Source organism: Paroedura picta, chromosome 10, assembly GCF_049243985.1.
Source record: "Paroedura picta isolate Pp20150507F chromosome 10, Ppicta_v3.0, whole genome shotgun sequence".
NCBI classification, from domain to species: Eukaryota; Metazoa; Chordata; class Lepidosauria; order Squamata; family Gekkonidae; genus Paroedura; species Paroedura picta.
The window spans coordinates 50860884-50887588 of record NC_135378.1 but is presented as its reverse complement, the minus strand read 5'-3'; the positions used below and the strand labels follow the sequence as shown (position 1 = coordinate 50887588).

General features: G+C 40.9%; 1 protein-coding gene across 8 annotated transcripts in view; it reads left to right on the top strand.

Moving 5' to 3' along the window:
• The window catches only part of FHIP1A (FHF complex subunit HOOK interacting protein 1A), an 89385-nt gene that overhangs the window by 9406 nt on the left and 53274 nt on the right, over positions 1-26705 (top strand). For all 8 annotated transcript variants that reach the window (XM_077300098.1, XM_077300091.1, XM_077300092.1 and 5 more), the window contains one exon: positions 26203-26409. In XM_077300098.1, coding sequence (XP_077156213.1) covers positions 26305-26409 — 105 coding nt within the window. In that variant the 5' untranslated portion in view covers positions 26203-26304. The remainder of the gene's footprint in view (positions 1-26202; positions 26410-26705) is intronic.

Here is a 26705-nt window from a genome sequence, read left to right as displayed (position 1 = left end):
TTCCAGTTAAGCAATTCCATTTTCCTGTCCTCTCGCACAACATTCCCAATTCTACCCACTTTCCTTCTTCGCACTTTTAATTACACTGCTTTAATCTTATCCAATATAATGTCAATGTTGAGGATTTATTTGTAGTCCTATCTTCAGTATGTATAATCTAAAGATAGCTGTATCGTGTTAAACTATTAATCCATAGTTTGGTTTAGAAACCACTCTCTACTTCAAGATAGAAAGCATTTCAATGGAATGCAAGTAAAAGGTTATCTAAGAACTGCGCAGTTTGCTGACACTAGATACCAGTCAAAGGAACTTGCGCATTTTTATTCTCCATACCTTAGTGGAGGAAATTTTTAGGTGTGGCATACAAATGTTAGTGCTTTTGGAAGTTGCTAAACTGAAGATTCTTGGACATTGAGCATTTCTTGTCTCACAGGATCAGCGGAGCACAATAACAGTCTGATTGCTGCCTTGTTAGAAAAAAATAAACATGTGAGGGGTGAGGTAGTTCAGCTTCTTTTCTGTCTCTGTTAAATCTCTTGTAATTAGTGTAAACCTAATGGGACTACTATTGTGTATAGTTAATGGGCTCTAAACTACAACCCCCTATTAAACATAGATATCAAGTGTTGATGCTGTTTGGTTGCTAACAATCTGAAGTGTAAGTTTATGCTTTTAGGGACTGCTGAGTAATGCTAATAATATATCTTACTCAGGATCCTTTATTAACTCCGTGGGTGATAGTTCAGAGTAAATTTACTTAATGAAATAATCAGTGACACTTCCTGGATATATGTGAGGCTTGACTTCTGAGATTTGAAAGCTGACTACACTTTAATATACAGGTAACTGTGCTAAAACCTACTTATTTATGTGGGTGCTTAATTCTCAGCTCGGTTGTAGCCTTTCTGTATTGCAATATATGTTAGTTGAATGAAATGTCTTGGGATTGTCTAGCTGGTCTCCATGTGAAAAGTTTAAAGACAGTGGCCTCCAATATTTAGATGCCTCCTACCTGACTTATGACTATGGAGTAGTAGTTTGTGAGGGCCAAAACAAGCTCAGAGGAGCCTTGTATTGAAAGAGTTTTAGAGATTTGTTATCTGTGTCTCATAGCTGCAACTGGCATCTGAGATATGTGTGTCATGTGACTAGCCAGTTATACTTATCCTGAAAACGAGGAGTGGACAACTGCTGAGTCACATGATATAGTTGAAGGCAAGTAGAGTTTCCAGCTAGCAATATTCTGAATCATTATCTGCCAACTATTATTTTAGTTCCTTGCACAGGACAAGGCAAGACACTTGAAATCACCTATGTAAGTTGAGTTTGTGGGATGTTAACTCATAAGTTCTACGACTTCATTATATATAAGGGAAATCTAGGACTGTAAGGGTTGACGTTTTGTTTTTGCTCTGAAAGTAGCTGTTAGAAGATTTTTTGAGTATGCAGACCATTTTTTATCATCAAATTATTTTACAGATACCCCCCCAATAATAGTAGTTGTACTAAAAAGTTACTTTATCAGTGCTACTTCACTTCCTTGACTTCTTATGAGTAAATCCTTCCTTTGCAAACAGTAGAGGGGTTTTGTTTTATTTTGCTGATTTAGCAAATATAAACTGTTGTTAATGAAGTATTGCATGCAGTTTTTTAAAGAGGAGGAGCAGGTGATTCACAAACCAGAGTTTGCTCATGATAAACTAAATTCTAATTTGTTCTCAGACGTGTGGGCTTTCCCTTCCTCTTGGTGCCTAGAGTTGTGATGGAAGACCTCCTGATTCAGGAAGCATTCAATCCAACTCCAATTTGTTGTTGTGTCTAAATGTAGGCAACCTAACAAATTGCAGGTATATTTCTTTTCTACTGACTTGCTGTCTTAAGCAGGATTGAATAAGGTGTGGTTTAGAGTTCTGGTTACAATTGGGGAATGGGCCCAATTTGTTAATGTGCCTGCAGTTAGACATCAGAACAAATTGAAAAAGTGGGGTCTGATTTATGAAAGCTTGTGCTTGAGTAAACTTTATTAACCTTAAAGGTGCCATTTGATTTTGCTGCAGCTGACTAACATGGAACAAGGAATTTGCTGTTTTCGTAAACCACACATTCTTTAATCATGACTTGGTGTCTTACAAGGAAATAAAGGGTTGGGGTGGGGGACAATAGGAAGGACTGTCACTGTTACTGTCACAAAACACATTGTGGTGTCTTTGTAATGTCTGAGTGCTATCTCAATCGTGGTTGCTTCACTAGTCATACGAGATCCAAAGACATATAAAGCATTTTGTTGTGCTTGTTCATGATGTATGACTTATTTTATTTATTTATTAATTTATTAACAAGAAAGATTTTTCCTCTACTTTTTTTGCCCTTATATGGGGCACCAATATGGCTAACAGATTAAAATATAGAAATTAAAATCTTATTAAAACAATGCACAAATGCATCATTAAAACAAATCCAGAGCTTAAAACAAGTACAAAAACAACAGATAAAACACAGGGGAGGAATGAAGGATCACAAAGGAATGCCAGAAATACAGTTTAAAAACCTTCACCCACTGGTGAATGACAGCAGCAGAAGGGGACCGATGAATCTCCCTGAGGAGAGAATTCAAGAGTGTTGGTTCAACTACTGAGAAGGCCATCTCCTGCTTTGCCACCTGCCTAACCTCAGGTGAAGGAAGTTTGAATACAACCACAGTAGTCCAGCAGATTTAAAAGGCAGGAGGTAGACCCTCAGATATGCTGATCACGAGCCATCTAGGGTTTTCAATGTTAGCACCAGCACCTTGAATTGTGCCCAGAAACAAACATTGCCAGTATAGATGGAATAATAATGGAGTGATATGGTCCCTGTGACTGATCCATGGACCGTCCAATCAACTTATTGGCTGCAAGTTCCAGAACCTTTTAAAAGACAGTCCCAAGTAGAGTATATTGCATTAATCTGAGGATTTTGTTTCCTAGAGGCTACTATGCTGTCTAACTCACTATGAATTGTGGTCTGCATAGTACAATACAGTCCCAGGTAAAAGCCAAACGTAGGAATTGTATGAAGGACTGGTATATAAGGTAATAGTTGTGTTCCTGTGAGTATTCATTCAATACCTTTTTTCTACACAAGCTTTATGTTATTTCATGGTTTCCATTTTATGTTGTCAAGCATACAATCTAATGCAGAAATCTCCAATTTTTTGAGCTTGCAGGTACCCTTGGAATTATAAAACAAGGTGGAGGGTGCAACCACAAAATGTCTACTGCAGGAGGCAGAGCCAAGAATTAAATGGCCAAGAGTAAGGTTATGCAAAACTCTAACATGCAACCAGAAGCCTCCCTGGCAAAGGTCAGGAATTATTTTGACTGCAATCCTGAGCATGGTTAGTCTGTAGCACTTATTGCTTTAATTACATTTAATTACATTTAAGCAGTCAGTGTTAAATATTTGCTGCTTTTGTTCCTTTCGCTTCACCAATCACCTCCCCGCGAAGTCCCGCGTGGAAGCCAACTGACGGCAGGCAGGCAGTGAGGAGGAACCCAAATTACCCAGCTGCACGGCCAAAAAGAGCTGGTGAGGCGGCTTGCGACGGCTGTCCCCAGCCCACCCACTGGCACAGGCCTCGCCCTCCCCAACGGCCGGGAGGTCTGCGGGCAGCAGAAGGGGGCGAGAGAGACCATGCAGCCTGCGCAAGCTGCCGCCGCCAAGTCTCCTTTCCTTGCTGCTCCCCTCTGGGGAAGCTGCCTGGCGCGCATCTAAGTTGCCCCTTCTGGCGGGCGGAGGCAGCAACTGGCGGCCACCTCAGTTGTTGTGTGCCTGCATGCATGTGCGCACCCACGCACGGTGCTGCCACTGCCGAAGTTGAGGTCACAGCCCCCAAAAGGTTGAGAACCGCTGAGCTAAACATAGTTTTGTGCAGTGGTCCCCAACCCCCGGTCCGGGGACCGGGACCGGTCCATGGATCAGTCGGTACCAGTCCACGGCTCCTCCTCGTCCTCCTTCCTGGCTGCTGCCTTGGGGGCTGCCCTGGCACTCTGCTGCCGGATCTCCAGCCGCTGCCATGGCTGGGGCTCCTCCTCGGCGTGGCACTGTGCAGCTGCTGCTGGCAGCGCCTCCCAGCGGGTGGCGGTAAGTCAAGGGTGCTGGCGGGAAAGCAAGTGGAGCAGGCACTCAGGCGGCGGTGTCCCTCGGCAAAAGACTACCCCCCCCCAGGCTTCAGTAAAATTCTCAAGCGTTGACTGGTCCCCAGTGATAAAAAGGTTAGGGACCACTGGTTTTGTGGACACGGATTTGAAAACTGTGGGGGTCTTATACAATTAGCTCTAAGTTGGTGTATGGAATCTAAGTAAACCTTTTGTGTAAAAATCTTGTTTATTTCTGCTAATTGTTTCTACATAATTCTGAAGTATTTATTTCTGCGCTTCTGGAATCCATGATGAGTAATCACATCACAAAAAACCATCTAATAATTACAACCAACATGCCTTCTGAGGCACCCAGCAGAGCAATAAACATGCTATTGATCCCATTGCAACCTGAACTAAATACCCTTCTACCCATTTCTGTTTTACGGCCTGTCCTGAAGGCAGAACCCTGCTTTGCCCTTAGGAAGACTGTACTAGAGTAAGAGAGAGAAATTCTTCATTGGACTGTTTCCACTAAGACTTTGGTCAACCAAGTGTAGCATGGCCAGATCTAGAGTCAGCACTTAAAAACCTGCAGGTTGATAGATTTAGGTGGGTAGCCATGTTGATCTGAAACTCTGATTTTGTTGTTGTTGTGCTGCTTCAGACCAACATGGCTACCCACTTGAATCTAGAAGAATAAAAATTTGAGTCCATTGGCACTTTTATGACCAATGAAGTTTTATTCATACACACATAAGCTTAGGATAAAAACCTTGTTGGTCTAAGACTAGGTCTGTTTTACTAGCTTATCATGGGAAATGTGGAGCAGAGTGTTGGCAAAATGGTCAGAAAATAAGAAGATACATTCAGATATTGTATTGATCATGTTTGGCTTCTGCCTCCAAAAGCAGCCTTCTGTGTTGGTTTTTTAGGACCCAGAAAGTGAAGTTTGTTCTTTGAAGGAGAGAAACGGAAGAAAAGTCTTCCATCCTGTTTGTTTTAAATAAAGATGTAACAGCTGGTAGAGCAAAAAAACTGAATTAAAATATACAGATGGGCAAAAATATCTTGCAGGAATGAGGACAGCTTAGCAGTATCTCTCAATAGAGCAGAAATTGAGACAGTTTTAGGATAGTATTCCCCCCATCCCACTTGCAGTGTTTCGTTTCATCTTCTGCTCAGAAGGAACAGGAAAAACTGGTCCTGTCTTTCAGTGTACAATACAGCATGTGAAGTAAGATTACCTTCAATGTGCAGCAAAGAATTGGGCGGAGTTTGATCATCCTCTTGTGCATGTGTGAAGGGTTTTGTTTAAAATGGCTGTCTTGTTATAATCTGCATTTAATCCCCTAGAATTGTCTTCAGAATCATTTTCGTAGGTCATCTGTTGCAGAAGAAATGGATTTATCTGAACTTGTATACAATTTTCTTAAACTTTAAGGCTTGTACCAGAAATCTCTCTCTGAAAGAACAAGAGATTCCAAAACTTTCATCACTTGAGACTGTTCCCAAGAAGCCATACATTTAGTTCTGTGTAGTTGTGACAGCTGACTTTCATGTCTAGTACTTATAGAATAACATATTTTAGTACCAAGTTTGTGAGTTAGCTAGTATGATATTATCGGCACATTGTAAGTTATGTTTCAGAATTATCATTGATTATTATGACTTATCAGAGTTTAATACAGACTAAAACATTGTCCTGTGGCTAGTCAGCATTATCTCATCTTGGTACTTTTGTATAGGCTGCTAACAAAAAATGTTTGCTTAATGAGCAATGAGTCTTCATTAGTTTGTGACTCTGAAAATATCCCAGCTGCTGTGGGTGGGGACTGAAAACTAGAAACTAGGTTGGCAGTTTTGGATGTACCTAGCAAAAGAAAAAAAGTCCAAGTTTGCTACTGGCAAGAAGTTTGCTGAGCCTCCAGGGAGGGTGGTATATAAATGTAATAAATAAATCCAGTGTGGCCTCCAAAGATATGGACCTGATATTTTCTTAAAGATTAGCACTGCAAATATGTTTGTCTCTCACCCTATTAAAAATAGCCCTGGAACTTCCTACTTACTTTATTCCTTTCTCAAGGTGGTTTACAAGATTAGAAATATGTTCAGTAAAGGACCAATTTTAAGCCATATACTATGAATAGCACACCTTTGGGGGACCAACTGGACTTCTTGTCGCCCTTGGACTAGATACATTCAAAACTGCCAAACTATTTTCTAGCTTTTCGTCCCCACCCAAAGCAGCTGGGACATTTCCAGATGCACAAATAATGAAGACTATCAAGAATAGATTGAAAGAATTAGAAGATAATGCAAAAGAAACAAACAGTGAGATATATTACAACCTTGTTCCTTACCAAGCTGCCTTCCTGCGTATTTTCCTACCATTTAGAGAAATCAGGAATTAGGAAAAAAAGTGGAATCATGGGCATGTTTCTTGTACATTCTTTTTCAGTTGGCAATTCTGTGGAGCTTTTGTGTGCTGCAGGTTTTTTTTTAATTCACATACCTAAAACCAATTTTTATGTAACTTGCAATGTGCTCTTATCTGTTGAAAGAGGTAGCTGCTTTCCCAGAGAACAGGCAAGTACAGAGTACTTCAGGGGCTTACAGTGTGGTGCTGGCGTTCTGGGATTGAATATGAGAAATATGAAGCTTATTGGATAGCTTTTTGACAAGTCACTACCTCTTGGCCTGACATAGATCAGAGAGCTGCTGTGAAAGTGAACTTGGAGCCCACATACAAGAGACCTGTACTTACTTGAAGGAAAAATGAAATACAGATAGCCTAATTATAGCTTTCATAATCTTCAGAAACAGTAGCCCTTTGACATTTAATTAGCCTTCAGATGTATGCTCTGTTCTCCATTTCAGTTCTGCCTTCCTACAAGAAATTCCCAAGGTAGCAAAATATATCTTCTAGTTCTTGTGAAAAAGAGATGATAGTGCATTATCTTGTTCATGTTATTCAAAATATATTGATAAATCCTCTGTTTAGTAATTTAGCCATATGGGATGATTCCTGTGTGCGAGTCATATACCGGAGGGAAACAGACATGTCCAGGTAACCCAACTGCATGTTGACAGCTTGAACTTGTGGAAAGTGTGTTCATTTCCTCACATTGCCAGTTATTTGCATACATGAACTGACTTCTGGGTCATAACAAGTTCATTCTCCAGGTACTGAAATCTGTTCCTTAGAAAATGACAGTGGCAGTGCTACCCTCGTTTTGAACCCAGGGTTTCCGACTTCTATATAAACAGATTCAGGTGGGTAGCTGTGAAGTTAACCTTTTTCAATTATATTGTAACCCTCTCTCAACCTGGGGAAATACAAAATCAGGTATTTTGAATGGAGACTCTTTCACTTTGTTGTCAAGATTTTAAATATTCTTGACAACTTTTGATTGATGAATGGATCACTGAAGTGTAGAGTTAGGAGACAATATGGGAACCAGGAATGCTTTTCTTTCTTCTTGTGATTGTAATGTCAAGTTCCTCTTATAAATTGAGCTGCAATGCAAATGAAAGATGTATTTCTGTGAGGAATGAAAGATAAATTGATGTAATTAAAACGCTGGTATATGAACATCTACTAAATGAATTCTAAACGAAGAGCTGCAGTGAAAAATTAACAAATGTGTGTTCCTTGCATTTTAATGTTACATATTTTAATATTACATGGTACATTAGAAATGGTAGGCAAAACAAAAGGCAAATGGCTGTTTTTAGGGTGGGAATGAACAGTGGTATCCAGTATCCAAAACAGCTTCATGATTACAGCATGCCCTGTTCCTGCTATTTGATTCTCCAACCTGAGTGTTAGAAGATTCTGAAATAACATTTGCAGATAGAAGCAGGAAAGGAGATCATCTGTCTTTTGGGGGCATGCTGGTTTTTTTGTTTTACACCGGGACTTCATCTGTTTTATGAAGAGAACAATATGGAGGGTTCTTGGAATACTCCAAATTTCATGTTTTTAAATGCCTGTCCCACTCTGAAAGCTGATTTTTTTTTTTAGAAGACTGTAACAGACATCCTTGACAGTGAATAAGTGACCCATGTAGATCAGGTAGCATTCCCTGTGGAAAATACATAGTTGATTCCACCAAGCAGTGGTAGGGCCCAGGTGTACTGTCACTATGGAGAAATGTGAGTCAGCAGAAATTGGTAGTATTTACATGTGAGACTTCCAGTGAATACCAGGATCATGATGCAGAGGCAGGCAATGGCAAATCAGCTCTGAGCATCTCTTGATTTGAAAGCTTTACGGGGTTGCAATAACTTAGTTTCCCATAATAGAGTACATGGAGCATTGCAAAATTAGCAAACTGTTATTGGCACTAACATTTTATCACACATTTAAGCATCTAGTTTTTAGTGTACCACAAACAGGGTGCTGCATCATGGCTCCATGCTAAAACAACGGGTTCTATACATGCTAAACCTAACTGTTAAAATGTAATTTTGTTTTCTTCAGACGTTTCAGAATTTCAGCTAGTCATATTAAGGAATGTTGCAACTTGGACTTCACTGCTTGCTTTTGTGAGGCAGGGTTTCTGAGCTTAAATAATATAGATGACAACAAAAATTCATTATATGGAACAAGCCTATAAAATAACACTCTGAATAGTTCCATGTGCAGTTCCATTATGTCATTGGCACAGCACAAAGATTTTGTTTTTCAAAAGTAAAGTGGTTAGATTGGCAAGATTTAAGCCATCTGCACACTAGATTAACTTGTCCAGGGATGCTGGGAGTATTTGCTGACGTGCTGAAAAACCTATGGACTAGAACAGATTATTCTGCATGCAGTAATGAGAAAGAATACCAGATTTCATTATATAAAGGGCTTTGGTTGTTAAGACTTCCGAGGAATATGATTTAAAGCAGTGCTACTCATTCTGCGGCTCATGCAGAGCCACATTTGCTATTGCCAGTATCCAAAACACCTTCATGACTACAGCATGCCCTGTTCCTGCCATTCCAAACACACACGTACAATAATAAATCTATTAATATTGCATTAGAACAAAAATTGAATCCAGTGGCGCCTTTAAGACCAATAGAGTTCAATTCTGAGTATCATTGAAAACGGAAAGACTTAGCAAGTGTAAATGCACATTTCCTCATATATATTGAAACAGATTTCCTCAAGCGTTACATACATGTGTGTGGGTTAGTTGCCAGGAATGTCTAGAGTCAGGATACACAAGCACAGCTAAGATTGGAATAATGCACTTGGTGAAGTCTGTGAATAGCAGCAAATACCATTCAGATAATAAAAGTGTTAACAACAGATGTGAGAATTAAATCCAGTGACACTTTTCAGACAAATAAAGTTTAATTCTGAGTATAAATAAGAACTGAGTGACTTAGCATGTGTTGTGAGATAAGAACCCAATATCTCTGTTAAGTTAGAATCATAGAATAATAGAGTTGGAAGGGACCTCATGGGTCTATGCAGGACACCCATAACTCTATCGCTCATCCCCTGTCACCTGCCACCTCCTTAAGCCCCTTAACTCCTTCCCATTCAGTAAACCCTTCCAGGGCTGTCAAGAAACCTCAGGGTTACTTAAAATAGGAAAGTATATCTAATCTATCCAGTCACTTCCATCTTGTCTGGATTCTGCTCACCAAGGAAAATTTTATGGAAGATTCAGGTTTTGAAACCCTGGCCACAGTATGATACTCTAACCCTACCTTTCTCAATTTTTATACCACTGAGAAGCCCCTGAAACATTCTTCAGACCTCGAGAGACCCCAGAAGTTGCGTGATCAGGCAGAATATGGTTGTGAAGCATAGCTTTGTACATGCCCACCCAAGACCCCTCCCCTTACCACCCCCTCCAGGCCCATCATTGGCCATTTTGGGGGGTGGTCGGTTGACATGACCATTTATATCAGGGGTAGTCAAACTGTGGCCCTCCAGATGTCCATGGACTACAATCCCCATGAGCTCCTGCCAGCATTCGCTGTCAGGGGCTCGTGGGAATTGTAGTCCAAGGACATCTGGATTGCTGCAGTTTGACTACCCCAGATTTACGGTCATATCACTAGAGAAATGTTTAACAAACTCTTCCAGGGTCATCAAGAAACTCCAGGGTTTTATGAAACTCTGGTTGTGAATTTCCTCCAGGCCGGGCTAGAGATTTTGGGGATCATATGGGCATGAAATTGGGGTCACTGTGGTAGGCAGATAGTTGAGTTCCTGTATTGTGCAGGGGTTTGGACTAGATGACCCTGGAGATCCCTGACAACTCTATGGTTCTATGAAAGCCTGCTCTAACCACTGCAGATATAGTAATGATCCTTGGAAGTCTTCTTCAAACGGTCCTTGGTGCCTGTTCCTTTAATTGCCACGTGTCATGTACTCTAGCCTCCCTTCTTTCTTTCTTTCTTTCTTTCTTTCTTTCTTTCTTTCTTTCTTTCTTTCTTTCTTTCTTTCTTTCTTTCTTTCTTTCTTTCACAACTGGCTAGTAAGAATTTTTTTATTGTATAAAAATTACACAGTTCTTGCTGGTAAGAATTTCTTTTCCTTCCCCATTTCCTATCTGGGTACTTTAACATCATCAGTTAATGTTGGTTGTTTGCATGTGTTTTATAACTGACAATCAATCTAGATGTGTGTGTTTGCAGTTTTTCAGTGCAGAGGCTTCTGTTAATGAATGTGATCATTTACACAGTGTCACTGTAGTATTGGCATGCTAAATAATTTAGTAGACTGTGGCAGGTAGATAGCTGTGTACTTGTCTGTTTCTATGGTAATACATTTGCTTAATGCAAATATTAGTCATTCTGACTGCGTGGATCTCTAGGCTCAGGAAATTTATTGGTGAGGATGGGGAACTAAGCCTGAAATTATTCATTTCAGAACTGGTACAAATGACAAGACTGGATGTGTTAAACTGAATTTGCTTGATAGCCTCAAGATAGGCAGAAGCTGCCTGACCTTCATGCAGAGTCTTTGTCTTTATTCCATGAAATTATTTTTAGGCACTAATAGGTGTTGAGTTGGGACAATAAAGACAGCAGAGGTTGAGTGTTTAGGCCCTTCACATCATGGGGCCTGGCCTGGCAGTTAGGATATTCCCCTCAACTTTCCCATTGTACTTGCCATCAAACGAGCTTTAAACTAATCTCATAGCCTAGTTGATGCCAGAGTACTTCAGTTGCTAATGCTGACATGGAAAAAAACTCTGAAATGGAAGGAATCCTGGAAATTCCTTGGGTAGTAGTATCCAGAGTGAGAAAGAATTCAGTGGGGATGTAATGCCGTAAAGGTAAAGGTATCCCCTGTGCAAGCACCGAGTCATGTCTGACCCTTGGGGTGACGCCCTCTAGCGTTTTCATGGCAGACTCAATATGGGGTGGTTTGCCAGTGCCTTCCCCAGTCATTACCGTTTACCCCCCAGCAAGCTGGGTACTCATGCCATAGAGTAATGCCATGTAATACCATAGAGTCAAACAATTAAAAATACTGTTTCCTCCAGTGAGGACTGCTGTAGTTTGGTGACTAGTTGATATGGGGAGAGCTCAGGGGACAACCTACATGTTGGCAACCTGGTTTTCCAGGTTCAGATTTTGTGTTACTTTTGCTGCTTTATTGCAGCTTTCCTGGAATATTATCCTGTGAAGGCACTCTTTCCTCCAGCCTTGATTCTGTGGATATTAACAAGACCAGAATACTAACAAGATCAGCTGACAAAAGGATGCTAGATACCTGTTATGTGGATGTTATCTGGTAACTGACTTTACTCCTGAATCAGGCTTATACAGCATCCTGTCTTTGCTCATCTTTTGGTCCCTGCTACTTACTTGGTGGCAGCTGTACTTGCTCATTTCTTGGAATGAAAGTCTCTTTCCAGGAAAAGACTTTGGACTAGATCCTAGAGTAACTTTTATCAACTTTTTTACCATTGAGAAACCCCTGAAACATTCTTCAGGATTCAAGAAATCCCAGAAGTGGAACAATGGTGCATAATATTGTTGACAAGCATAGCTGTATACATGCCCACCCATGGCACCTCCCCTTCCCACCCTCTGCAGACCCTTTGTTGGCCATTTGGGGGGGCAGGTTGACATGACCAGCGGCCCCCAACCTTTTCCAGGCTGGGGACTGCTAGCAGGGGTAGGGGAAGAGGGCAGCCTGGGGTGCCAGACATGCGTGGCAGCTCCACGCAAACGCATATGCGCGGAGCTGCCGTGCATGTGCGTTTGCGCCCCCTACACCGAGGAATGCCAAACCGGGGATTGGCGGCAGCACCTGATGCTCCTGGCTGGGAAAGCAGGAGTGCGCTAGGAAGAGGCCGAGGAACAGTATCTCTAGTATATGTTTTATAAACTGACTTTTTCTTGCACTATCTTGGCACACATTTTAAGAAAAGTTTTCTTCTATCACAGTTGCACTACTTTCTTTCAAAGGCTCATAATTTCAAAGCAAATCATTGCACATATAGATATGATTCTAATATACTGTTCTTGTGATATAGTTTAATATTATCCTTGGGAATTAAACTTTTCAAGCATTATAAATTGTGCTTATACTAAAGGTTACTATGATTGAATTTAACATTAACACTAAGATGATTGCATTCCGGGTTTAACATTAAGAGGAGGCATGCGAGCAGATTTAACCAGCATAATTAATTGCAAGTTTGACTCATTAGTTCTCAACAGAGTCACACATTGCAGATAAAGGCCAAATCGTCTGCTGCTACTGCCTACTGATAACATAAGCAAAATATTACTTTAACACAAGTTATGATTTACAACAAGCCTTGTCTTGTCTTCTGGGCTAGTTAGTATTGTGTTTCAATACTTTACACTTGGGAATAGTAAAAGATGGAGTCAGTAAACCTGTGAACTCTGTAACTGCAACAGATATTAATTTCACAGTACTGGGTGCTTTTTCACATCACTGTTCTAAACCAAATATTATTTGTTGTTGGTCCAATTTCAGATAAAGTGATACCAGGGTTCATACAGTGAATTTTCTTCCATTTTGTTTTCTCTGAAGCTCTATGGCCACTTTAAACAGTGCTGCTGCTTTAAAGCACAAGCTGCCTTGGAAGGAGTTTGTTTGTTTCAACGTTCTGAGCTGAGTGCTATAGCAGCACAATTGACCAGCATATTAGAGGTGGTAAATCAATTCCAGTGATGCCGTTATAGCATTATAGCTCTCAGCTTAGAATGTTAAAGAAAACCCCCAAAAACCTCCAAAGAAGCTCACAAAGCAAAAAAGGGTATGTGTGTTTGGGGGGGGGGGGGGGAGAAGTGGCATTGCAGGAAGCATAGCGGACATTTTACACAGAACACCACAGTGATTCGGAGGCACAAGGAAGAGGTGAAAAATAGAAGAAAGCAGCTTTTATCAATGGCGGTTCAATCATGTTTTGCTAAACCGACACATACAGGTTTGTCTGAATAGGTAAACAAATTCTGCTTGCAGCATGGTCACTAAAATGGGTCAGTATGAAATGATAGAAAATAACTGTTAGCAACCATTTAATAACATGGAATACAAAGGTTGCTTGAAAACCCCCAATGTATGCTGCCTCTATACTTTGCACTAATTTTTAAAATTCTTATGCAGAATAGAGTTTCTGTAGTATATTACGCTACTTGAAGATGTATTTGCTAAGATGTTGTGTATTGTTCTAAGTTGTTCAAACTAGAAAAAGTTTTTTATATTTACTAGTTTTAAAATTGGACCCTGTGTGCCCCTCAGCTCTCCTGGCAGATAGGAGAGCTGGGTGGCTACGCTGGGTCACATCCGGCTGGCCTCCCCTCCCGGCTAGGGGGTAGGGAGCACAGGGTGGCTATTGCACAACACAGCTAGATAGCCAGCCTCAGCTCCCAACCTTGCCTCCTGGCTGCCCTTCTTCCTCATGGCAAGTACCAGGAAGCAAAGGAACAGCAGGGGGGCAGGGAAGAGCTAGCTCAGTGTAGTGGTTAGGAGTGGCGGCTTCTAATCTGGAGGGTTTGATTCCCTGTTCCTCCTTCACATGCAGCCAGCTGGGTAACCTCGGGCTTGCCACAACGCTGATAAAGCTGTTCTGACCAAGCACTAATATCAGGGATCTCTCAGCCTCACTCACCTGACGGTGTCTGTTGTGGGGAGAGGAAAGGAAAGAGGATTGTCAGCCGTGTTGAGACTCCATCTGGTAGAGAAAAGTGGCATATAAGAACCAACTCTTCTACTTCTTGATTGGTTCTCAGTTGGGTACTGCCATCACCCTACTTAGGGTATGTCCCCCAGTGAGGGCCAATCAGAGTGGCACATTGTTGGAATGCAGTTTTTATGTGGTATGTTTTTAAAAATTGTAATATGTAATTGCAAAGTAATTTTGAACAACTAATAGCGTGATAAGTTAATTCTGAGGTTCAGTTAGAAGGTGTATTTCTGCACCAAAAATTACTTGTGGTAAAAGCTTCCTCTGAAATTAATTCAGTAGGCCAAACCTTAAGTACACCATATGATTGTACATAGCATGTGATTACTTGCAAATGGGTACCTTAGCTGAAGAAAACAGTTTGTAGGTAGTTGCATTGTTCCAAGGAAAATACGTTCAATTTAAAAAAAAAACATGTTTTTAAAGGACCAAGAAAAGTATCACAAAATGGGGAAAAGAGTTACCTCTTTATCTGCTGCTTTTCTACCTATCACTGCCCTCATTGGAAGCTGTATTTCAAGAGTATCATAGTATAGTATGCAGCATGTTATTTAGCCATGACCAGTCCTTGCTATTCTATTCTGTGGTCATTGTCCAAACCACAAGGAAAAATAGTGCTAGTTCTGAATTGCAAACACATGCAGTACTATAATAGGCTTTGTAGTGGCTTATAAGTGTGCAAGAAGCGCATAAACCTAGTGTCTTTGGATTACTTTTTTGGTTTTTTTACACAATTCACTATTCTGCTTAATGCTTTGGTCATCAATCATTGGGGCAGTTCCTGGCTCAATTAAGTGATTAAGGCTAAATTCACCCAACCAGGAAGGGAATTGATTTTGTAGGGCAAAGGTACCTGCCAGGATTATCCATATAAAGCTGGCACCACGGGCCTTACTCAGCAGGTGGAGGAAAAATACTCTGCTAGGTAGAAGTATGCAAACCCTCCTGTCCCCCAGAATTTTTCTATTGGACCCAAACAATTTCAGTATTTTAAAAACATCCCAGATCCCAATACTGATATGGTAGTTAGATCTGGGAATTTTTGGAAATCCTGATTTTTTTCAGGTCCAAAAATATGAAAAATGGCAATAATAAAAAAATAGGCAGACCTTTGCAAACTTAAATGGACTCCAGGGAATGGTAGAGGACAGGAAGGCCTGGAGGATCATTGTCCATGACTTCGCACATAACAACAACAGGCAGACCTTGGAGCTGGCTTGTTTTCTCTGGCAATGCAGCTTAAAGCGTACTGCAGGAGAAGCTAGTATCAGGATCTGCACGCAGCAGAGAAGTCTCTCCCCATTGCAAGCAGACCTGGCTGGGAGCTCTTATCTCTTACCCCCCTGATCCAGTCCTGCTCTGGTTCCTCTTGCAGCTCAGTTTAAACAGAACTGTCAGCCTCAGTGGAGTCAGTATGGAGCTCTCAGCTATTGCCTCCCCAGATGATCCTCTTTTGCAGCTCAGTTTAAACTGAGCTGTAAGAGAAGCTCAGCTGGTGCTGTAGGAGCTGGCTCTCACTGTCTGAGCTAATCCTCTCTTGATCCTCCCTCTCAGCTCCAGCGGAAGTGACATGAAGCTCTCCGCTCCCGCCACCTCAGCTGATCAGCATAGCTGAATATTTGTGAATAAAAGTTGAAAACAATTCAGCTTTTATTGGGTACAGCTATTCCAGTAGCAAATCAGTCTTACAGGATTAGGAAAATGACTTAGTGATGTCTGAGGATCACATCATCTATTACAAAGATGTCAGCTTTTAAGTGGGTTATAATGTCAAGAATCATGATTTATTGGTGGTCTTTTTAAAGAATGGTGTGCTTCGTTTTGATTCATTCTATAAAGAAAACCTCAAGAATTCAGGAGATCTGCTTCTTCTCAAAATAGGTAAGACAATATCTTGTGATTCATGTTTCTTTTTAAAAAAAATATTAGTAACTTTATTAGTAATACATTTCCAAGTTAACACAAATATCATAGTCTACCAATTTAACAGATTTAAGCTTCCACTACCATTTTATACACACTTATTGTGTAAAATTTTGCACACTGAGAAATGGATACATATGAACAAATCCTGAACCTCCTGTTTAAATCTCAGCTGAGTTTTCCCAGTCCAAATTAACATGTTTTTCCTATATAATTCCAAAATAATTTCCATTGACTTTTATACAATTCTAAATTCCTGTCTTTAAACAATGCTGTCATTCTAGCCATTTTGAAAAATCCAATAATTTAATTATCCAGTCCTCCAGCGACAGAATCTCCTTTGTTTTCCAGACTTTTGCTACCACCATTCTGGCCACTGTTAAGGCATACAATAATAATACATTCAGTTCTTTAGGTAATTCTTCACTCATTATACCTAATAAAAATAATTCTGGTTTCTTTTTCCAACATTTTCTTAAGTTCTATATATATTTTATTCCAAAATGTTTGGGCAACTCCTCCACATGTGGAAAAAGGAACCTTTATTTATCCTACATTTCATTTATCCTACACAACATTTTGAGAGCATTTTACCAACTAAAGTACATTTTATAAAAATTTTCTTTCAAATCATAACTATCTGAAAACTTAATTTGCCTCTTCCACAAGTGTTTCCAAGTATCCATACCTAATGGCTGGCCCAGATCTTTGGCCCACTTAACCATAACTACTTTAATACTTTTAATTCTAATAACATTTTATATGCCTTTGCTATAAGTTTACATTGTTTGTCTATTATCTCTATCTCAAATCTGGATTTCTTTAAAGTAAAACCCATTGCTTTCTCTCTCTTAAAACATTCATATATCTGGTGGTACTGAAACCATCCATCCAATTCTTCAGACATTTCTTCCCACATCAAAATTAATTTATATTTAATCCAGTGATCCCTCATATTCTTTTCTGCTTTTTGTCACTCATATTTCTAATCACATTTTTATTCCTACCAATTGGTAGCTCCTTTCCAGTATGGCATATTTCAGTGTATGAGTGTAGTGGATGAATCCCATTCCTTTAAATGTTGTTATGCTACGCTAAGATCTTCTGATTTAGTTGTGCTACAACATATAAAATTAAAAATAAGTATTCCTGTGTGGTACTGTTATGACAACTTTTTGAAAAGTTGTTACCTCACATACCTCTTTTTTCCTAAGCCTGTTGCCCATACTTAATTGTGATAATCACTTGTGGCTAACGATAGCCTGTAAGAAAAAAACAACCAAATGATTTCCTGCTTACAAAACAAAGTCACCACAAGTCACCTGGCAACTGAATTATTTGTACGCCTGGACTGTCGCTATTCCTTCTTCCAAATAACTTTCAATTTATAGATGGAAGCCAAACATCTGTTCTTAAAGAGTTTGCATCTTTTAAGATGAGGAAGAATTGCTAATAGAAATTAGTTTTAGTCTTAGATGTACTTTTCTAATACAATTCTATTCAATCATGCTATCCATTCATCAATATTCTGTATCATGTGGGGAATCTGTCTCTTATAATTTAGCTACTGCTGCAAATTGAAACCACATATAATTTCTCAGTTATATAAGGGAGTTTTACCTGCATCATGCAAGAATCAATTTATTGGTTCTGGTTTCATAACACGGGAAAATTCTCAGTTGATCAAGTCACTGTGATAAAATGTTGGCCTTGAGATGTTGGACAAATCCTATTCTCAGATCCTTTTTACACTCTAGAAAGGCAGTGTAGTGGTTAACAGTGTAATGGTTAACAGTCACAGTCTGTTTGATTCCCCACTCCTTCACATGCAGCCAACTGGGTGACTTTGGACAACAGTTACCTCAGAGCTCTCTCAGCCTACCTCACAGGGTGTCTGTTGTGAGGGAGGAAAGGTAGGCAATTATAAGCTGTTTTGCTACTCCTTTGGGTAGTAAAAAGTGGAGTACAAAAACAGGTCTTCATTTTTGTTGTCTTCTTCTTGTATATATGTGGGAAGGGATCTTTGTGTCAAGTTATGAGAGCCAATTAGGTGATTAGAGGCAATGGAATGGAAATAGTAGATGAGTTGCTGTTATTTGCCTGCATGGTACCATATCTTTCCAACCTCTTACATAGCAACTGGCACAAACTGTAAATCAGCTTGACTGATAGAACGGTTGTTGCAGGCATGGTAAATTCCAGAAAGGGCAACCATTTCTTTAATTTTGGCCAGTTTCATACAACAGCTTCCAATATCTCCTTGGGTAGCCTTGCTGCTAAAATGAAACTATAAATAGCTTACACCTTGCAATTGCTTGTTTCATCCCCCAAGAGGCTGCTTCATCTTGAATGTATTTCCCTGATGATTCCCCCTCCACCCTCCCTTTGCATCATTCATGGTAAACTAGATGTTTTGGGTCATCTTAGTTAATGCCCATTTTTTTCTTCTCAGCAATTGCATTTTTATTGTGCTGCTATTAGCAATTGAGTCACCAGCGTTTTCATTTTTGATTGCCCAGCAAAAATCTACTATGACTGCATTCAGATTTCAACCACAGTTAAGTCAAAATGTGCACTAATTCAGCTTGTTGTTGGGATTGCTTGTGTTTGTTGCTACTCACCTCCACGCCTGCCAAGAAATCCAAGTCAGACCATCACTTACCCATGATGTGTAAATTCAGATGTGCAGGTCAAGTGGAGTTAATATGAAAATGAAAACAAACTCTGGTTAACCTTTATGCCTACATCGTATATCACATGTAGCTGGAATTTCCTCCATCACATTCTGCATCAGTAGGGAAGAAGAAGGCATGCATGTGACCCTGAAAACAAGTTGATTTCATGAATATTTTAACCTCAGTTAAATTTGCCTTCTGAATGCAGGCCATGTATTAATCTAATGAATTCAGTTGTGTATGTCCTGTTGCTATAATGAATGGTTGTCTGGGCACAGCTGAACAAAGCCTTTATTCTGTTCTGTGAAGATAACCTTTATCCTGCTGTAGTCACCTGTGTTTTGCCATTCTGGGGTCAAAAAACTGAATGGATTTACCTTTTGAGGCTCTTATTAAATGACATGCTTTTCAGTTGCTAGAATACTTTATTGCTAGTGTTTTATTTATGCTTAGGAAATGGCCGCAGTCAGATTGGGACATTCAAAATTCATGAGTTACATTCAAAAATAAATGTTTTCATAGTTAATATGTTTTCCACTTTCCTTTTTGTTGCTGTTGTTCTGGGTCAAAAATGTGGTATATTTCTACAGGTTTTATTCAATATATATATGAGAGTTACCTAGGTGATATTTTAAGTCTTGAAAGAGTTTTGAAGATGCGGTGATAACTGCTGGTTCTTCTTGGAGGATTGGAGCTCTTATTTAGAGTGTCTAGTTTCTCTATTACACTTTTATCCTGTCATTTTCTCCCAAGAAGCAGAGGGTGGTGTATATAGCTCTGCCCTCCTCCATTTTATCCTGTCATTCCTGTGAGGAAGTGTAAATAGTTGGACTGTGGTCATACAATGAACTCTGAGTGATTGACCAGGCCTTCCAAGTTCACCTGTCCATCAGCTACAAAATACTGGCCACAAAGTTCCACGAAGATGTTCTACTCAGGCATTCTTTCCTGTTGGATGTAGGGGCTAGTGCTGGGCTCTTTTCTCCCTATGCCTTGGCCAGTCCTGGACTGATCACTTCTACTTCTCTCCACCTTACAGCTTATATCCTTTTATGCTCCTTAGCTTTTCTCTCTGCTTGGAAGTTCCTCCATATTTTTAAAATTGTCTACTCCTCCCCCATGAGCTTCCGAGGGGAGGTTCCTTACTGTTTGCAGGCTGGGAAAGTTTCTTGGACCTTTGAAAGAGCAGTTGCCTTAAAACATATAATGTTGGGCCTTATGTCTACAATGGGCCTTATGTGTACAACTCTTATACTATCTCCCTGCTGTCCTGGTGCAGAAGAAGAGAACTCCCTTCTTGTTAGAAACTGCTATCTGGACCCAGTAGAAAAAGGGCAGCCACTGTAGAAAGTGAGATACAAAGTCCAAGAGTTGCAGGAGTGTTATTTCAGGTGATGTGCTAGAATGCTCTACTCTACTTAATCAGAAGTTTCTCTAGTAGCCTGTGTATTTTTAAGTGTGGCATGGAATTACAATTTTAACAGGTGAGCCCCAAGTAGGGTTTACCATAAATACTGTTGATTATGAACAAAAGGGGGTTAATTTAAGGTGAAGGGAATTCTTTTTATGTAATAACAGGACAGATTGAAAAGAATGAGAGCTTTATGCACTCAGGAATGTGCTAGCTAATATTGCTAGGAGAAGCACTAGGCAGCCACTTCAGCAAGGGAGGCTGTAGACTTGCAGAAGTGAATAGCCATAGGCCTTCCTTGTTTATATTTCAGGCCTTAGCACACTTAGTGTAAGCACTGTTCTGTTTTGAATATGTGTGTGTGTTTATTTTTTATTTATTAAATTTCTATGCGACGCTCCCATAAGGCTTAGTGTGGTTTACATAAAATGTCATGGGTATACATCGAAATTCAGTGATAGTAATATAACCGTGATTCCAAAATTGAACAAAACAGATTCTAACAAAACACTGTAACAGATTCACAGTGTGACAACAACTCTCAACTTTTAACATGAACCTGTGGGAGGTCAGCATGGCTCAGATCATGGGGGCGGGGGGTGTTTGGGGAACCAACAAATGTTGTTGAATCAGCTAGCCTCAACCAAATGCCTTGTGGATGAGCTCCATTTTACATTCCCTTTGACAGTGATAGACTGTCGGATCACTGTGGCTAGGTGTTATGGGGCAAAGTAAGGCACTAGTAGCTTGGATTGGCATAGGTGGTAAAAGGCCTGCCGTGCTACTTTTGTGACCTGTTCCTCCATGGCGAGGGAGGCATCAAGGATCACACCCAAGTTTCTGGCGGAATGAGCTACCAACAGCTGCACTCCATCCATGTTGGGTAGGCGCACTCCTTCATTTGGTCCCTTCCTACCCAGCCACAGGACCTCCGTCTTTGAAGGGTTGAGCTTCGGATGACTGTTTGATCCACTGCTTCCAGGCATCTGGCTAAAGATTCTGGGGGAGAATCAGGGCAGTCATCCATCAGGAAGAAGTGGTCCTGTTGGAGATCTTAGACTTGCCCATTTAAGTTGCTGTACCTTTTTAATTTTGCAGGACAGGATGTGTACTGTGAAGGTCCTCTAGAATGACAAGAATGCATGTTAAACTTGTTCATTCTGTCTTAATTGCTGTACTTATCAAGCAGTGCTATAATTAAAACAGACAACTTCCAGGGTGGCTTACCCAGGCTTACGTGTGGAACAGGATTCTTAACATGTAGGAGCAAACAGCAAAATATATTTCTTGCCCGGTTTTGCTAATTTCTTTTTGACAATCCCTACATCAGATGGCACTGTTAGCATCTATGTGGCAAACAGTAACAAAATATGAATGCATACATAAAATACAACTACTGTAATAGAGCTGTCTGGGAAACATTCTATAGTTTTAACTTAATTCTTCTCTGTTAATATGTAGAGAGGTGATGCTGTGTAAGAGTCTTGTGGTGCATATATAGAGGAATGTAGGTGATGTGTGTTATGACACATCTAACCATTATAGACTGGTGCTTCCATTTGCATGAAACCATGCTTTGTCTTGAAGTGACCGAGTGTGTATGAAACATCATTTTATATAATCCTTCTTTAGCTGATGCAGAGCATCTTGTAACTGACTTGCTTTCACCAGTCTTTTCTGATAAAGTAATAAAATGTGTGACTTTTATGGCCACGTAAAAGTCTGTCCTTGTGCTTTATAGAACTGTGCCTCTTGCTGAATGTCTCTATGATTTCTGTTTTGATCTGCTCTTTAGTGGTGGGGTATATTGTGCTTTGTTATATTAAACTACACATCGAGTGCAATCCAGATCCAAGATGCTCTTCTAACCCAGTCACACCATGAAGTCATTGGGTCAAGGAGGAGGGCTGGCAGTGCTGATTTGGGATTCTTTCTCCTATGGAGCATTCCCTGCACTAATGATCCAAGATATTCAGTGTGTGGGTCTGGGGTGAGCATCAGTCAAGAAGCTGGGCATCTGGCTAGTGTACTGGTCCTCTATTTTACAAGCCAAATCAACTAGAGATGGTGGCTGGCTAGGCATTGCAGTTCCCCAGGGTACTTGTTCTGGAAAAACTTCAATATCCACACAGACAATCCTGACTCTAGTCAGAATCTGAGCTGGTATCCTCCATGGTAGGACAAGTTTCTCGCATTTACTTTTTGGTGCCCACCCATCAAGCAGGGCATACCCTGCATTTAATATTTGATGTGGAGGTGCAGATTGGTCCAATAGCTGTAAATAGTCCCTGAAGGCCCAGCTCCGTACAGCACCTCCCCCTTGTATAGGCAGCGGGCATATTTTTGCACACCTGCTGGCCTCCTGAATGCTCTGCAGGATCCATTGTTCACCTGCATTTGGTTGATGAGTTAGGCAATGACTGGCAGCAGTAATTATCAAGTGCCATTGATGAGATGTCACTCCAATGCCCTCGCCACCCAACCTCAAACTGGCCACTTGGTACGCATGAGAAAAAGAGGGACTTAAGATGACTTGAGCAAGTTTGGAGAAAGAGTCGTGAAGAGGCATCAAGAACATGCTTATGAATGCTTAGATAGTAGTGAAAATCACAAAGTAGTAGTACTTTGCGGTTTCCATTGTTCATACCTAGCCAAATTATTTCGAATAATGATTCAATCACTTACAACCCTGGACAAAGAGCTCTAAAATTTTACATGATTGGCTCTTAGCTGTGAGGCTTTTGCAAGTTTTTTTGTAGATAAAACCTTGATGCCCCACCATGACCTTCCTATAGATGCTGAGACAGTAAATGAACTGAAGGCCTCTTGGTCATCTCCAGGGGTGATCTTGGATAATTTCATGTGTTTCATCCAGACAGATGTGGGTATGCTGCTAGCTCTGGTGAGACCAACTACATGACTCCTGGGCCCCTCGTGGCTCATGAAAGTGGGCAACGGGAAGATTGGTGAATCTCTCTGGGAGATTGTGACCATGTTCCTTTCAGCTTAAAGTAGGCAGTGGTTGGCCTTTTACTGACAAAGCGATTGCTGGATCTGCTGGACCCTGCAAATTACTGCCCAGTCTCACATTTAATGTTTCTGGGAAGGGTGATTGATCAGGCTGCTGCAGGCTAGCTGCAAGATTTTGTAGATTAAGCATCAGGCTTGGACCCATTCTATTTCAGTTTCCAGCAGGGCCATGGTTTGAGACATCTTTGCATGCCCTCAGAAATAACCTCTGAAGACAGCAGGTTAGTGTTGCTGATGTTATCAGATCTCACAGCAGCATTTCACACAGTCGATCATGAGCTTTTTGCTTGTTGCCTCATCAACATGGGAAAACAGGTTATAGCCTTACAGTGGGCTGACCTCTTTTGTCTATAGTCAGGAACAGAGGGTAGTTACTGGAGAAGAGCAGCCGCTACTGTCCACTCCCTTGTGGAGTGCCACAGGGGGTGATTCTTTCCCCAGTATTATTTAACATATATTTATATTTACACAGCTGGTCCAGGACTATGGTCTAGGAGAGTAGTCTCCAACCCCCGGTCTGGGGACTGGTACCAGTCCGTAGATCAGTCGGTGGAACTGCAGTTCCTCCTCGTCTTCCTCCCCGGCTGCTGCCTCGGGTGGTGCCCTGCCACTCTGCCGCTGGCTCATCTTTGGGGCTCTCCAGCGGCCGTCATGGCCAGCGGCCGTCATGCGCAGTTGCTGCTGGCAGCGCCCTCCAGCAGGTAGCGGGAAGACAGGGGCGCCGGCAGGAAAGCAAGCGGAACAGGGGCTCAGGTGGCAGCGATGATGTCCTTCGGCAAAAGACTAACCCCTCCCCCTCAGACCTCAGTAAAATTGTCAAGCGCTGACCGGTCCCCGGTGATAAAAAGGTTGGGGACCACTGGTAGGGTACAGTATAGATGACACCCAGCTCTTCTTGTTGATGAGTGGCCGCTGAATATACACCGTGTCATTGACCAGATGTCTGGAGGCCGTGATGTTATGGCTCTGACAGAGCTGCTAAAGCTCAGTCCTTTGAAGAAGGAGGTCCTTTAGCCAGGGAAGAAAGAGCCAGAAGAGGAAGTATGCCTCGCCTGCCTTGATGGACTACAATTAACAGCTTTGTGCACCATTAAGAGCTTGGGGGTAATCCTTGATGCCTCCTTATCAATGGAAGTACAGGTCACAAATGTAGCTCACCAGGCATCTATGCCAGATAAAGCTACTAGTGCCCTGTGTGTCCCCAGAAGACCTAGCCACAGTGATCCAAGTGACAGTCACTTCCAGGCTAGATTTCTGTAACTCCCTCTATACGGGGCTATCCTTGGCCCTGATCTGGAAATTACAGCTAGTAAAAATTCAGTGGTATGGGTCCTCATGTGGGGGCCCCAAGGAGGGCTTGTATTCAACCTGCCCTTCAATAGTTGCACTGGTTGATGTTGGAGTTCCAGGTCTGGGTCAAGTCTGGGTCAAAGTTCTGGCACTGATCCAAGGCCCTATGTAGTGTGAGTCCTGCATATCTGAAAGACCACCTCATCCAATATATCCCCTGGAGAGTACCATGACCAATTTGCTGGTGATCTGTAGCCCCAAGGATGTGTGCCTGGTCTAGAGCTAGAACCTTTTTGGCCCTGGCTCCAACCCAGTGGAATGAGTTGCCTGTTGGAATCTGTGCCCTGATGGGGCTGGCAAAGTTCTGCAGGGCCTGAAAAATGGTACTCTTCCACCAGGTCTGTGGTTGAGACCAGGGCAGTCTGAAGTTTTATGGGTCTCGCTTTACCTATTCATTCTTGGTTCTTACTATTTGATGTCGTCTTCAGTCTGGGATAGCTGGCAGAGGTTGCAATGGGGTGGGGATGGGTTTTTAAATTTGTATTTTATTGTATTGTAATTTTATTATTTTTACTGATTTTATTTAATGTTTTATTGTGAACTGCGCTGAGCACATATAGGGAGGGAAGGTATAGAAATTAAATATTGTTACTATTATTACTACTTGTATTACATCAATAAATATAAGCCTTTCCCTTCTGTTTTATTATGACCTTTTATCATTGGTACAAACTTTGATATTTTCATTATGAGCTCTTTAAAATACTATAATTTTACACAGTTTGTTCTTAATAGGAAAGTCAAGTGTTTGAATGAATAGCTGTTTATTTCAACGTGACTTTCTGTAATACCTTCAACCTCACAGGGTTTCAGTATTAGCACTGCTTAGCACTAAAAGAAATTACAATGAAATGCATTAAAATTGAATATATTTTTAATACAAAATTTACCCTTTATTCACATTAATGTTCTTCTAATCAATAGGATTCATACATACCAACAACATAACAAGGTGCCATAAAGAAGTGGGCCCTCCTTTTCTTAGCCCAGGATCTCTACTCATCTAGTTACATTTACCGTATTTGCCGGTGTATAAGACGACTGGGCGTATAAGACGACCCCCCAACATTTCCACTCAAAATACACTACTATGGGCAGCTATGTCTATCACCACTGAAGTGCACCCGGCGTATAGGTCTACCCCCCCCCCACTCGGAGGCATGTTTTTCAGGGGGGAAAAGTAGTCTTATACGCCAGCAAATACTGTATATATCCTATAATTATTCCCCCAGAAAGAAATAATATATATTCTGTATTTATTCACCTGGAAAGGATTCTATAATGTCATCCCAATTGTAGTGATGTTTAAAGGAGAGCACAAAATCAAACATTGGGCACATTGATGGAGATGCGGATTAGTCTTAACAAAAGAATGAAAACAGTTGAGATACTTGTGAAAGGCGGGTCCATATTTGTTTAATGACATTATAGTGCCCCCATTATGTTATTAAGGAAATACTATTTTGTATTCCTAAGAAGTCTCATTTTTATTTGTCTCTTTGCTTTATTAGCCTTATGGATCAAAGATGCCTGTCCAGACGTGAAACAGTCTTGCTACACAGAACACCAAGGAAATTAACTATGGCCTAGAACAATTCATTTTTGGAGAATTTATGATGTCTGCAGGTACAAGTGCCAGGAAAAACCAACAGGCAATGAGCCTGGAAGGAGTTGATCCAGAAACCTGCATGATAGTCTTTAAAACCCACTGGGCACAGGTAATGGAGCACAGGAATGTTTATTCTGTTGTGTTGATTTTCAAAGTTGGCTGTATTGGAAGGGGTCCACGATTAAAATTTGGGGTTGTGGCTTAGCTGGCAAAAATATAAGCTACTTCTCTGTTGCAGTACGTTGCTGAAACACATTCTTTGATGTTTCATGTTTTGGAACACTGAAAACTTGCTGCTCTATTATTTATTACAGCACATTGTGTTTTTTGCAAGATGATATAACTATGTTTGAAGAGTAAATGAGGAAGAGAACTGGGAGATATAGATTGCACCGCAAGTGAAAC